Source organism: Trachurus japonicus, chromosome 2 (assembly GCF_045865225.1).
Source record: "Trachurus japonicus isolate A0001 chromosome 2, Traja_1.0".
Classification (NCBI taxonomy): domain Eukaryota; kingdom Metazoa; phylum Chordata; class Actinopteri; order Carangiformes; family Carangidae; genus Trachurus; species Trachurus japonicus.
In genome coordinates, this window is record NC_140908.1 from 3831100 (window position 1) to 3846372 (window position 15273).

Sequence of the window (15273 nt, forward strand, 5' to 3'; positions counted from 1 at the left end):
TTTATCTTACAGTAGGAAAAACAGAAACTCAATGTTATTCAATGAGGCTCCACATTATTTCAGTTTCTACATGAGAGAGAGAGAGAGAACAGTTGGGCAAAGCAAAAAGGGGGAGGGGGGGTGGGGCTTGCGTGCACCGAATTTACGAAAAGCAGCCAATGGGCATCGCCGCAGCCTGATGATTGACAGGCACGGCCCCTGCAGGAAGCCCCGCCCCCTTATGACTCTGTGTTTTATTCTGTATTTAGAGCAGCAGCGTCACATGTTGTTTTTCTCCAGGATCAGATCGCTCTCTGCTCTGCTCTGCTCCCCGGCTGCTCTGCGGTTTTTCCTCGGACAGCGGACACTCACATCGCTGTCTGATATGGATTAGCTGCAGAAAATAATAACCTTTTAAGTTTGTTTTTGTTGCGATAGCCTATAGGCTTACATATATATATTTTTTAAAGGACAATTTAGAAGAAAAAAAAGGAGAGGAAAGGCTTATCTGAACTTGAGAAGAGAAGTGGATCGAAAATGGCAAGTCCTCCGGCGACGGTAGGACACCTGTTATCAAATGGGACGACCGGGGTGAAGAAGTGCGGGTACCTGAGGAAGCAGAAACACGGACACAGGCGCTTCTTCGTGCTGCGGGAGGTGACGGAGCGCTGCCCTGCCCGGCTGGAGTACTATGAGAGCGAGAAGAAATGGAGAAACAAGTCCGCCGCCAAACGGGTGATAACTTTGGACTCGTGTCTGTGCGTAAACAAACGAGCCGACGCCAAACACAAGCACCTGATCGCCCTCTACACCAAGGACGAGTACTTTGCCGTGGCTGCGGACAACGAGCAGGAGCAGGAGAGCTGGTACACGGTGCTGACTGATTTGATAGCAGAGGGGAAGGTGTACGACAGCCCAGCATCCACCTCCTCCTTGGTGGGCTTCGAGGAGGCCAGCTATGGACTCATTACCCCGGCTATAGCTGCCTACAAGGAGGTATGGCAGGTCAACTTGAAATCCAAGGGCTTGGGTCAGATCAAGAACCTGACCGGAGTGTACAGGCTGTGTCTGTCCAGCCGGACCATCAGCTTCGTCAAACTGAACTCTGAGACAGCAGCTGTCAGTCTGCAGCTCATGAACATCCGCAGATGTGGCCACTCGGACAGCTTCTTCTTCATAGAGGTGGGCCGGTCGGCTGTCACCGGGCCGGGGGAGTTCTGGATGCAGGCGGAGGACTCTGTGGTGGCCCAGAACATCCACGAGACCATCCTGGAGGCCATGAAGGCCATGAAGGAGCTGTCGGAGTTCAGGCCGAGGAGCAAGAGCCAGTCGGCCAGCACCAACCCCATCTCCGTCCCCACACGACGCAACCTCAACAACCTCCCGCCGAGCCAGACCGGCCTGGTGCGGAGGTCCAGGACGGACAGCATGGCGGTGGCCACGTCCCCGGGGAGGAAGTTCACGTCCTGCCGGGTCAGAACGGCGAGCGAGGGCGACGGCAGCGTGACCCGGCCGGTGTCCATGTCCATATCCGTGGACATGAACGGGAGCCCGACCAACCACCTGAGCCGGTCGCACACGCTCAGCAGCAGCGGACGCACCTGCAGGATGCTGGAGTCGTCCTCCAACCTGCACCACAGCAGGTCCATGCCGGTGTCCAACTCGCCGCCGGTCGCCTCCAGCCCCATCAGCATGTCGCCGAGAGGTAGCGGTGGCGCCGGGGTCTCCACTCCGGACAAAGCGAGACGGCCTTTCAGCTGCAGCGCCTCCATCTCCGGTTCCCTCAGCGACACCGCCGGCTTCATGCTGTGCGACGACTACAGCTGCAGCCCGGGCGACCCCAAGTTCCTCCCGCTGACCCGCAGCGACACCCCCGACTCGCTGTGCAGCAGCACGCCGCCGTCCCGCGACATCAGCGACCCCTGCGGCTACATGATCATGGAGGGGGCGAATGGTGGCCTCGCTTTCGACAAGGCCTACAGGAAGCGGACGCACTCCCTCACCACGCCGCGCCAGCAGAGGGTGGTGGCGCCGCTGTCCTCTGCCTCGCTGGACGAGTACACGCTCATGAGGATGGCGCACGGCCAGAACTCGCACTCCGCCTCGCCCAAAGTGTGCTACCCCGAAGACTACGGCGACATCGAGATCGGTTCCTCCAGGAGCTCCAGCAGCAACCTCGGCGACGACGGCTATATGCCGATGACGCCCGGCGTCGGGCCGCAGTCCGGGAAGGGAGACAACTACGTGCCCATGAGCCCCATGTGCGTCTCGGCGCCAAAACAGATCGTGAACCCCAGGGGCGGCGGTTGCGGTGGCGGCAGTGGCTACAAAACCAACTCGCCCTGCAGCAGCTCCCTAGAGGACAGCGGCTACATGCGGATGTGGTGCGGCTCCAAATCCTCCATCGAGAGCCCGGACAGGAACGGCGAATACATGAACATGTCGCCTGGAAACCCCCCTCCACTCCAGACGCCTCCCGACTACTACCTGGGCCTCCTCGCCGCCGCAACCGCTGCTGCCGAACCCGCGCCGGTGAGGTCGGCCACGCTACCTGCGAAACTCCAGGCCTCCAGGAAAGACGACGACAGCGGCGGCGGGGGCCAGTACGTGTTGATGAGCCCCCAGAGCCTGAGGCAGAGAGGAGGCGGAGGCGGAGGCGAGTCCGACTACTACTCGGTGATGCAGCCCACCTCGCCGCTGAGCCCCTCGGTCCCTTCTCCCGTCAGGCACGGCCGTGTGGACAACCTGTCGTACAGGGGGCGGCTGGGGCGGCCCAACCGGCTCTCCCTCGACACCCTGAGGACCCTCCCCAGCATGCACGAGCACCCCTTGCCCCCCGGAGAGCCGAGGAGCCCCGGGGAATACATCAACATCGACTTCAGCAGCGGCCCCAGATTCCCCCCGCCGCTTTCCGCCGCTGCTGCTGCTTCCACGGAGAGCCAGTCCTCCTCCTCCTCCTCCTCTTCCGCCGGCGGCGCTCCTGCTGCCGAGCGTCTGGCCGCGTTTCCGGTGTTGCCCATGTGCCCCTGCTCCGAGGAAGACGGGGTTTACCAGGAGGGGTCGCAGGGCCTGAGCAACGAGATGAAAAACGACTACACCGAGATGACGTTCGGGATGACCAGCTCGCCCCCACAGCTCGTTCCTCAGAGCGCAGTGAGGTATGTCTGTGGAGGGAGGGAGGGAGGGGGGAAAGTCTTCTGATTTATTATCATCTATTACAACAGTCTGGCTGTGGGATTTATCACAGGCTGAAAATAGTGAGTCGATTACTAGGAGAACAGCTCACAGGCATTTTAATTCCTCTGAATAATAAAAAAAAAGCCAGACTGCTTTGCTCAGCCTCAGCGTCAACACTATAAACGCTGATGATGTGATCCTTCAGATATGGAAACAAGAGGCTGATGAGTTCAGTTTTTTGTGTGAATTCACAATAAGAAAGTGGAAACTACATGATAATACATGTAAATAATAATAATAATCTTATTTTGAAAATCCACCAGCAACCAGAGTGGCAGGGAGAGGAGGCTCTCTCTGGAGGACCAGGGCGTCCCAGAAAGCATCGGGGTCTTCCTGTTGGGGGCCGCCTCGTCCTCCACGGTCGACCCTGACTGCTCCGCCAAGGTGATCCGGGCCAACCCTCAGGGCCGCCGGCGCCACAGCTCCGAGACCTTCTCCTCCACCGCCACCGTGACGCCGGTGTTCCCCTCGTTCGCCCGGGGCGACGCGGTGAAGAGGCACAGCTCGGTGGAGAACATCTCGTCCCGGAGCAGCGAGGGCTCCGACGAGGAGTACGGCTGCAGCCCCGTGAGCCGGCAGACTTCAGCGGCGGCAGCTGGCTACCCCAACGGACTCAACTACATCGCCTTGAACCTGCTGGACAACAGGGACGTGGAGAAATGCGAAGACCTGGTTGGCTTCAAACCCACCAGCAGCTGTAAAGGGGGTATCAATGGATTACACAGCTCGCCATATGTCTGCTTGGGATTCAAAGAGGCCGCCACTACTGCCAAAGGTGAGTCAAATCGATGTCAGATGTGTTTCTGCTGAGTAATTCACCTTAACTTTTCAGCTCTGTGCACTGCATTGTGGGTATTGTTATTTTAAAGGAGGTCTTAGAGTGTTTTCATATGGACGCAGAGCTGTCTGTACAGTTCGCAGGCAAATACGAGAGGCGAACGAACGTGCATTTCCTCTATAGATTCAAATGCAAACTAACTGGGGATTTTTCAAAGCACACAATACAAGTAGGTGGTGCTGATGCTGCCTTCAGGTGCCCCTCGTAATCTCCTGCCCCTGAACGCCTGAAAACAGAGCGGTGCCCCTGTGTTTACTCTAGTGAGTCAGAGTCCAAATGAAGAGGAGGAGGAGGAGGAGGAGGAGGAGGAGGAGGAGGAGAGATGCGGTCGCTCTTCTTCACCGCTCTTCTGATCATCTGTATTTGTTAATTCCTGGTATTTTCCGGCACACGTGAACGCAGCACGAGGCTGCTATGAAACGTGACCGGGCTGAGGGCTCTCTGAAGTAAACAACAAGCACTATGACGGAGCAGGACGCTGCCTTGCCTTCGCTCGCTGCCTCTGTTGTGGGCTGCAGATCAACCAAAAATACACAAGTGGACTTCAGCGTTCCACCGACGCTAGTGGGAAATTCAAGTTTTTTTAAATCCAAAATAACAAAAAAAATAAGCATAATAAGCCCTAAAAAGAGTTTATCTTTAACTAGTGGTTAACTAGGGCCTGTTATTAGCATAATGCCTCTGGGCTGATACTAGTCAAAGCTTCCTGTCAGTTGTAATGTCACACAGAGCTGCGGGCGTTTCCGGCTGTTGTTTTTCAGTTGGGTAGGCATTAGTGTGTGTTGCACATCAATGTGACCTCTGTGGACCCCCTTATTCCCACCATCCCATGATCAATAGCACATCCCAGAATATCCCAATTGGGCAAATTGAAGCCGTGGCAGCAGCAGCAAGAGGAGGAGGAGGAGGAGGAGGAGGAAGAGGCAGACGGTGTAAACAGAGAACACAGGGACGCCAGAGTGTTGACATTAAAGTCAAGTTTGACCCTCATGCCAGTTATTGGACGCAAGCGAAAGCACGTGTGTTTGTGAGCACCTACAGCCGTGTGTGTGTGTGTGTGTGTGTGTGTTGTACGCTGACATGTGAGGCCCTGCACAAGTGTGTATGTGTGTATGTGTGTGTGTGTGTCCTTGTAGGGAAAGTGAGGGAAAACAACAAAGCGGGCAAGTTGCTATGCGGCCATCAGGTAACTGGATGTCACGGTCCACATTCCAGGCAGAGAGGGAGGGGAGGGGCTGTTTTTGTGTGTATGTGTATGTGTGTGTGTGTGTGTGTGTGTCACCAAACCCACCCCACCTACCACCAGCTCCAGGGCCGTTTGAATAGAAAGCGGCTTTTATTTCGACCACAAGGCCTCAAGTTTCCATTTGAACACACAGGGACAGAAAAGGATGCTCATCATCATAATAATAATCATCATCATAATAATAATTAAGAGGAATGCACTGCCTTAATTAATTATACAGTTACATTACATGTTTGTCTGTTTATCTCCACACTGTCTCCACATTCCAAACTCTTTGAACATGTGGAAGGGGAGGGGAAGAGAGGAAAAAAGAGCGAGGCACATACATGTACATGTGGACTGCAGCACGTACACATGCAGAGCAGTCAGGGGCTGTTTTTCTCCGTCTCTTGGCCTCTTTTTTTTTTTTTTTTTTCCAGTGGCGTAGCTGAGCTCGCATCCGTGAATCTGGCAGGGATGTGCAGAGAGAGAGAGAGAGAGAGAGAGAGAGGCCTGTTTTGTTTTCCAGTGCTCGCTCGCCCTGACTGTTTGTGGGGGAGCGAATGAATGCGTGCATAATGGGGCAGGATGGCACGTGCACTCCGCTGCCCTTCCGCCTCATTAGGCTGTTCACTTAGCAGAAGTAAGACAAGCAGAGGAGGAGGTAGGAGGGGAGGGGGGCAGTAGAATGAGGAGGTAGGGGCAGCAAGGGCTTTTTAAAGTAACAAACAAACTCGTTGGTGAAGCCCCAACCTCCACCTCCACTCAGCCAAGGTGCATTATGGGACGGCAAACCCGGGGCCGCTTGTTTACCGAACACTCAGTCCCTCTCTCTGCTTGTGTGGCGAGGCGGGTTGAACCAGGTCAAAGTGCGCTGTTTTTTTCTTTTTCTTTCTCCACCTCCTCTTTTTTCTTGAAACTTTTTATTTATTTTGCTTTTCTTTCTTTCTTTTTTTTTTACCTAAACAAAATCCACTGCACAAGTAAAGTAAGTAAGTAAGATTCCTTTATTTGTCCCACAGTGGGGACATTTACATTTGTGCTGCAGCAAACAGCAACAGTATAACAATGCAAGTTTCCAAAATGACAACTTAGGGAGGTGAAAAATAAAGTTAATTGAAAAATAATGAAATAATTAATCAAAAATAATATGAAATAATAATAAAAAACAATATAAAATCAGCAGGAAGACCGCCAGACAGGTTCAAGCTCCACCGTTAGTGAAAATACAGTTTTGGCTGGAATGAAAAGCTGCCGACTAAGGAAGACGTGTTTGTCAGGATCAAAGCCCCTTGCTGCCCCGTGGAATTTAGCATTTACCCCCCCTCGCCCCCTCAAGACCCATGTGAAACGTGACTGAGCTGCTCCCCGGTCAACAAAAAGCGGCTGACAGCTGGATACACTCTTCCTCTCTGCTCCACCTGCAGGTCAGCTTAGATGTCTTAACGCCTGGCATAAGGGTCAGGTATTTGTTTACCTCTTGTCCTGTCAGCCAGCCAGCCAGGCCATGTGACTCTGTTTACCTCCGCCCTAACCCGAGCTGTCCGCCTCCTCCTCCTCCTCCTCCTCCTCCTCCTCCAGCGGCCCCCGGCTCGCAGCAGCTCAGCCAGGTGGATGTTCTGTACCAGACCCAGATTAGCCAAGTCAGCCGTCTCAGTTTCCAGCCCCTTCGTCGTCGTCGTCGTCGTCGTCGTCGTCTGACTAATACCGCTATCTCGCCTCCTGCTTCTGCTCTGTGACCACTCCAACATAGATCATTCTCAGTGTGGATGGATGCATGAAGTATTTAAAGGGATAGTTCACCCAAAACTCAAATTTCACTCATTATCTACTCACCCTCATGTCGACTAAGGGCTGGGAGAAGTTTCAGAGTCCTCCGTGGCTTCTCTGAGTTACAGGGGGTCTCGGCGTAGCAGTGCATGTCCATATAACGGTTGCAAATGGATACCAACTGTCTTCGTAACAAAAAGACACACCAAAAAACATGCGAACTGCTGCAAACAAGCTTGAAATATAGACTTATTTAATTTTTTTCGGAACAATTTTGCATTTCGGGGCTTCAATACAAGAGGGACATTACATACGAGCAGCATGGAGGTATTTGGATGTTTTTTTGTGTGTCTTTTTGTTACGAAGACAGTTGGTCAGAGGACTCTGAAACTTCTCCCAGCCCTTAGTCCACATGAGGGTGAGTAGATAATGAGTGCAATTTGAATTTTGGGTGAACTATCCCTTTAAAAAATAAATCAACCAGGTGAGGGTCTCTCTTTAGTGATAATGGCAGATGGCCATGGGGGGGTTAAACACCTGCCACTCGGGTTGATCTTCACACACAAACACTCTCATTACACTGATTTCCCTGCCTGTGCCCACGCTCGCATGTAAGCACATACATGATGCCACTATATGGCTCTTATGCACACACACACACACACACACACACATGCACACACCATCTACACACACACTCTTGTACTTACTCACTATCCTTCCACTAATGACGGTCCACCATCTGCCGCGCCCACAGGCTGCAGAGAGCATGCATGACCATCAGCAGTGAGTGTTTCTGTATGTGTGTGTGTGTGTGTGTGTGTGTGTGTGTGTGTGTGTGTATGTGTGTGTGCACGCAATTCATCGGCCAGATTAAAAACATTCGTGCCCATCTTCTCAAATCCTGCTTCCTCTGAACGTCACTCGGCCTCTCGTATCGCAACTGGATGATGTCACTGCAGAGATGATGCACGCAGCCTACTGGCAGCTCGTGTTATATATATTTATTTATTTATTTATGCTTCATGCATTTCCGGTGTTGTGTGTGTGTGTGTGTGTGTGTGTGTGTGTGTGTGTGTGTAGCAGCAGAGGCAATGAGCGAAAGGGGTCGAGTTGAGCAGCCATGCATCCCTAACCGGCTCTGAGCATGCTCAGTAGACCAGGCCGCGATACGAAGGTGTGTTTGACTCTTACGTCATCGCGCCATCACTGATTTACGAGGCAGAATAGTGACACCTGTGCTTACAATTACAACTTTATTTACAAAATGTTATATTGATATTGTGCTAATAGTGCAGATATGATAATATAATGACATGAAAAATAGACAAAACGCACAATAAATCCATTTAAAATGAATTTTTGAGGAAATCGTCACTTTATTCCATCAGTTTATGACATTTAACAGAAACCCAGTGATTGTTGCACCGTTGCACACACACTCTCACACACACACACACACACACACATAAGCTGTTAAATGGTTTATTCGCATCCAGATGCACTGAAGCTGAGTTCTTACAAAGGGAAGTCAAAGCCACAAAGAAATCCAGAAATGCCATGTTGCCTGATACATAGAGAACAAACATGCACACGTAACACCGCAGGCTCCTGTGTCAGAGTTTCCAGGCGGTGTGTGTGTGTTTATATGGTTATGTGTGTGTGTGTGTGTGTGTGTGTGTGTGTGTGTGTCATGGCACAGGGAGGCGGGGGGCTAAAGTAGGCCGGGATGTTCCAGACAGAAGCGCTAGCTGTGAGATAACTGCGTGGCCAGCGTTCCCCACATTTAGCCAGCCACGGCTCCAGATGAGATTACAGCCTCTGCAGGCCAGATTAGACGGCCAGGGGAGGTTAGATCAGCGCCGAGCCAGCGGCTACTCCACAGACAGCAGCTGGGGAAGGGGTGGGGGGGGTGTCTGCGTAATTCAAGGTGTCGGCATTTGTTCACTTTGGCATGTCCATGTTTGGTTTTATTGCAATTTACTCATAAATCAATGGAAATCTAAGAGGATAGATAGAATATAACAGCAATAATCAACCACATAGTAACAGTACAACCATCCTGCTGTCCTCCTGGGTCAAGGAAGGAAGGACGAAAGGAAGGAAGGATGAAGGGAATGAAGGAAGGAAGGCAGGCAGGAAGGACCAAGGGAAAGATGGAAGGAAGGAAGGACAAAGGGAAAGAAGGAAGGAAAAAGGAAGGCAAGATAGATGGAGGGAGGAAACAGATTGGGTCAAAAAAGAAGGAAGAAGAAAGGACGAAGGGAAGGAAGGAAGGAAGGAAGGAAGGAAGGAAGGAAGGAAGGAAGGAAGGCAAAAAGGATTGTGGAAAGAAGGAAGGGACAAGGGAAGGAAAGAAAGGTGGAGGGAGGGAACAGACCATGTGAATTGGATCAAAAGAAGAAGTAAGGACGAAGGGAAGGAAGGAAGGGGAAAAGGATTGTGGAAAGAGGGAAGGGAGAAAGGAAGGAAAGAAGGAAGGACCCAGAAGGACAACAGGAGGGTTAAACAGTGTAATATAAAAGATACAGGAGGTTTCACATCACTGCATTTCAGCCGTCATTCCTGCGTCACATCTATTAAAAAAAACAACCTGTACTGTAATTATAATAAAAGAGAAATGTGGATTTGCCTTCTTTTTTCTATATAAGTGAATGGGCTGAAAAAACAAAAAAACAAAAAACAGCAGTTTTTCAGGAATTTACAGCTTCAGTTTTCAGCCTGTGACCGCTGCACATTTTTTTGGTGAAGCGATGTTTTTTTTTCATCAGCCTCGCAGTGATACAAGTGTCCCAGTGCGATGCAGGTTTAGTCTCACATTGAAGACGAGAGCCCTGAACGTCTCTTGGTGCCCCGTCCTCACCCTTTGACTTAAAGTAAATCCTTCCTTCTTAGCTCTTTTGCCCCCTCCTCCACTCACACTCACACACAGCAAATCAACCCTATACGTAATTATCCACATTGCTGCTACTGCAGTCTCTCTCTCTCTCTCTCTGTCTGTAGCATCATCTGCTGCTGCACGGCTTATTGCTGCTGCTGCTGCTGCTGCTGCTGCTAACTGGTCCTCCCCTGCTCACCGTGTGTCCATAGCAACACGGCAGCGCGACAGGAGACCCCCTTAACCCAACCCCCATCACTCCACATCCACATCCACATCCACATCCCAGATTATGTAATTACAACAACTGCTGGGGCCATCCTCCATCCTCCCCCCACCACCGTCCTTCAGCAGCTTCCCCGGCTCTTATCAATAGTTCAGACGAGTGCAGCAGGGATTTCACAATATCTTAAAAATTAGGCTTTGCAAATGTTGTGTGATGACGTTTTGTATACTAAAAAAAAATGGCTACAAATGCGCATTATGGGATTATATCTGTGAAATAACTGCATCAACGTGAGTCTTAACTCTCCCTTTTTCTTTCTGTCTTGTCTTTTTCAGACTGAGCGACGACACCGTCCTCTGGCTTCGGCGTCTTCACCAACCTGCTGCTGCTCCATTTATAGGAAAACAAGAAAAAGAAAAAGAAAGAAAGACAGAACTCAGATCAACGCTGCCCCTAAAAGACTGTCTGGACCCTCGGCAAACACACACACATGGAGACACACACCTTGGAGAGCAAGCATGCCACCATCTATGCATGTTGTTGAGTTTGCTAAAGGCAGGACAAGTGTGTGTGTGTGTGTCATGTTTCCTGCGCTCTCATTTTTTTGGCGCAAGCACAGAAGCAAAGATAGTCAGACAATAACACGGTACCACGGACGTTATTTATTTACTTGAGGGTGGTTTTCACGACCACCTGTGTGAGTGCGTGTGTGGGAAAGTACGAGCGACTGGTGTGTCAGCGAACAATCAAAGCGACTATAGAGCGAGGACACCACGGTACACTGAGTATATAATAATATTTAGATTAGATATTTTATTTATTTTTGGAAGATGAATGTCTGATAAGACCTACCCGATGCCTTAATGTCTATATTGTCCTTATGTTTTCTATGAAATGACAGATAAATATTCTATTATGGTATGTCTATTTGGACCGACATCTCTATATTGTTATTCTCTGTGGAAAGTAAAAAGCCTATAGTTTACCATTAAAATATATTATTTCAGAAATGTACAGTAAAGCGCGGCTGCTCCAGATCTGATTTATCGTAAAGTATTTTCTTAATTACTAATTTCTTATTTATTCTAACCTAGTTTATTTTTTCGTCCAATCAAAACGCTGGACTTAAAGAAGTATATTTCTAAATGTCTTTTAAGAGTTATGCATGTCTTTATAACTCAGACCCCACAACTACCAGGCATCTGAATGCACTGTACCTCCCACAGTTCCTCAGTCACTTGAGCCTAAAAACCTCACACACTCCTACCTTCAAACCTACAGCCGGCTGCTCTGCTGCTCTGCTCTGCTCTGCTGAGCGCCGGCTGCCCTGCTGTGATATCATAGGATGGTACAACTGTAGAGCTGAGGAGAAAACGGAAAAAAGGGGGGAGAGAGGGGTGGAGCCAGTGAGAAAGGGCACAATCCAGACGACTTTCTGGTCAACAAGCGGGCGAATTTAGAGGGATAGTTCACCCAAAATTGAAATTTCACTCATTATCTACTCACCCTCATGTGGACTAAGGGCTGGGAGAAGTTTCAGAGTCCAAAGGGAATGTCCATATAACAGTTGCAAATGGATACCAACTGTCTTCGTAACAAAAAGACACACCAAAAAACATCCAAATACCTCCATGCTGCTCGTATGTAATGTCCGTCTTGTATTGAAGCCCCGAAATGCGAAATTGTCCCGAAAAAAATTAAATAAGTCTATATTTCAAGCTTGTTTGTAGCGGAGGCTTCTCGAAGCTCCTCTTCCCGGTTCGTCAAATTTGGACGAACCATAGACTTATTTAATTTTTTTCGGGACAGTTTCGCATTTCGGGGCTTCAATACAAGACGGACATTACATACGAGCAGCATGGAGGTATTTGGATGTTTTTTGGTGTGTCTTTTTGTTACGAAGACAGTTGGTATCCATTTGCAACCGTTATATGGACATGCACTGCTACGCCGAGACCCCCTGTAACTCAGAGAAGCCACGGAGGACTCTGAAACTTCTCCCAGCCCTTAGTCCACATGAGGGTGAGTAGATAATGAGAAATTTCAATTTTGGGTGAACTATCCCTTTAAGGGGAGAGAGGTATCAGCATGTACTGGACAAGCACTGAGGGGAGGAGCGAGAAAAAAAAATAGTAGTAGATGACGAAGAAGGAGAAGAAGAGGGGCCAAGAGCCACATCTGGCGCCATCATGGAGGTTCAGCTGTCTGGAAAATAGAACTGTACACGAGACGGCGTAAAGAAAGGAGAGCCGGCTGAAGAGAATTATGTAATGTTACAACAAGTTCAAGTCGCACGATGTAACCACTGTAAGAGACACAGACAATCAGATTGAACTGGTGTTATTTCCTCTTTTTAAACATTACATAGTAGTCTCTTTTTAAAGTGAAACTGTAAACTCAACAGCAGCAACTGTGTCCAGTCCACATGTGATAAATCACATGAATGTAAAACGTTGGTTTCACATAAATTAGCTCACAACCTCCATGATGGCTGCCACTGTTTGTTTGTTTTAAATTCTAACTAGTATAAATCTTAAAGCTCCTCCATCAACATCCTTCTGTGCCGACTCCACCTGGCTCACAAACCCTTCTAGTGTACATTAGATTGTAAAACTTTAATTAAAACCATGTCTGAATGTATCGCTGAGCTGGTGGCAACACCACAGAAACATAAATAAATAAATAACATGGGGGGAAATGGGTTTTTTTTGTTTTTTTTGACAAAGGTGAATAATATAGGAGTTTGTACCACGCTGGTATCTATTTATCTTCAGAGTCTTGAATGTGTATATTGTGTAAATAGAAAGAGTTTAACTAAAAAAGATTATTGAGAATACATGGACTTAGATTTTACCTGTTGCAATGATATTCCTGTGTAAAGACTTTGGCTACCGATTTTTAAGAAGGGGACGGGGGTTTTTGCTTTGGGGTGTACAGTGTATTGTATGCTTTCCTCCTTCACTATCTGAAAAAAAACAACTGTCTATTTTATTATAGAGATCTCTTTTGCCTTGTTGACACACTTTACCTAATGGCATATGCAATAGTGACATAAAAACAATCTAGTTTACAACTGTGGAACCAAATGCAACATTGCATCGATGATTTTTTTTTCTTTTTTCTTTTTTTCGTGGTGAGCAGAAGTTGTTTTTTTTGTTTTTTTTTCTTTTGCTCCTTGTACATTTCTCTTTCTGCCAAGTGTTTTGTTTTCATCGCTGGGAACTCTTTTGTTTCTTGACATGTCTCAGAGCGCTTCTCCCCCCTCCCTCTCCCTTTTCTTCTGTGTCCATGGACAGATTCTTCTTTTACAGAGCGATCTTGGACTGACTCAGTTCGAATGTGTCGTTGTCTTCCATTGTACATAGATCAATATACTGTTATATATTGTGATGCTCACAAGAGATGATAATACTGATTTTTAAAAATCTGGTAGTCAAGTATTGCTTTTGTCTGTACTGATTATGGATAGGAACCTACAGAAATAAATCAATTTATTTAAAGAGATACAATCTTGTCTTCACTTTTCAATTTCCACAAGTAGGATTATGTCTGTCATAATAAAAATACAGTGTTTTTCATTACAGAATTACATTTCATCCACTGAAGTTAGGATTAAAAAATACATTTTTAATTCAATTATTGTTCATACAACCCTATGTAATGTGTATTGGCAAATTTAAAACAGTAAAATGTTATCACAAGTAGTTTGCAAATTGAATTAGCAAAGTAAGGCAACACCACCCAAGTGTATTTTATTGGACAAGGGTTTATTCTATGTTTTAAATCGTAAAAGCGATGTTATTTTGTATATGTTTTAAGTCATATTACTATATGCCACTTCATTTTTCTCTCTAGAAGACTCAAATACGTTGATGTAATAACATAAAAGTATCATAATACTTGGAACATACTGTAATATCATACATTTGGCCTGTGGAGAGCGAGGAGCTCGACTCTCCAGGCGACACTTTCTCTCTCCGTTAGTGTTTTTTATTGCCGACGGAGAGCGAGGCAGGAAGCTCACATTGAGCCAATGACTTCCTGCCAAGCCACGCGTCTCCACAAAAGACTGTGTTACTGAGAGCAGGGAGGTCAGGAGGTTCACATGGTGGAGTAAACAACACTTTTCACCTGTCCAGACTCCCACACACACTCAACATGCAGCTATCAGGGATCCTATGGAGTTATCTTAGTGTGCACGATTGACCACTGACGGTTATTATTCTCAATGGTTACTTATTAATGGTCAAAACATGGCACAGAGCCCAAGCCAGTCACACATTAAGATTATTTTGGTTTCACTTTCTCCCATGTGAAGGGAATTTTGTTTGTGCTATGTAAAGAAACAGCACGTGCGTGAAATACGACACATCAACTCCACTTTTAAATCAAACCAAACATATTTTGTCACAGCTTTATCAGAGTTTGCCCTCGTTTACCTCCCGTCTCTGACCACAAAGACCCTTCTTGTCCAGAGCCGGACAGCAATCCTGCTTGTTATTTGAAATGAGAAATCAGAGCAAATCAATCAAACTTCCAAATCATATGATGCTGACAGGGTTTTTCATGTCTGCATCCGAGCAGCAGCACAGCTCGGATGAACTCTCTCATTGTGACTCTAAATTTGGGGAATAGTTTTAGGACATCCAAGAATAGATCAGATACAAACACACACAATAACTTCAAAGCAGCATCCTGTAAACTGCATTTTTTTTTTTTTCAACTGTTGTCGCTGCACAAGCCTGAAAATTTCACTTTCACGTCCCTGACCCAGTGACTCCTCTTTCTATGTCGTCTTCTGTTGTTTACCTCCACACTGAAATAGGTTTCATTAAAGAAAAAAGGGAGAGAAAGTGGTTGTTTTTTTGTTTTTTCCAGGCAGACAGACAGTGCAGACGGGGGGTGAGGAACACTGTGTCCCTCCTGGTGGCTCGGTGGTGGGGTCTTATGTAAGGCTGCTTTCTGCCTGGCAGCAGAGCAAAGCCCCACTTACAGTGTCATACTGCTAATTAATACACAGCAGCCAGAGGAGCGCCCTCAGTGGCTGCTTGTGTGTGTGTGTGTGTGTGTGTGTGTGTGTGTGTGTGTGTGTGTGTGTGTGTGTGTGTGTCTGTATGCAG

At 48.0% G+C, this 15273-nt stretch overlaps 1 protein-coding gene across 1 annotated transcript; it reads left to right on the forward strand.

The window, feature by feature from the left end:
* The first annotated feature begins 240 nt into the window (after positions 1–240).
* LOC146990617 (insulin receptor substrate 2-like) lies at positions 241–13662 on the forward strand. The gene is made up of 4 exons (XM_085796005.1): positions 241–3137; positions 3480–3991; positions 10489–11620; positions 12230–13662. The coding sequence occupies exons 1-3, from the start codon at positions 517–519 to the stop codon at positions 10491–10493; spliced, it is 3138 nt and encodes a 1045-aa protein (XP_085652131.1). The 5' UTR covers positions 241–516; the 3' UTR covers positions 10494–11620; positions 12230–13662.
* Positions 13663–15273: the final 1611 nt, after the last annotated feature.

Coding starts and splice junctions, on each gene's coding strand:
- LOC146990617 (XM_085796005.1), top strand. CDS start 517: ATGGCAAGTCCTCCGGCGACGGTAGGACACCTGTTATCAAATGGGACG. Junction 3,138..3,479: donor GTTCCTCAGAGCGCAGTGAG/GTATGTCTGTGG, acceptor AAAATCCACCAG/CAACCAGAGTGGCAGGGAGA.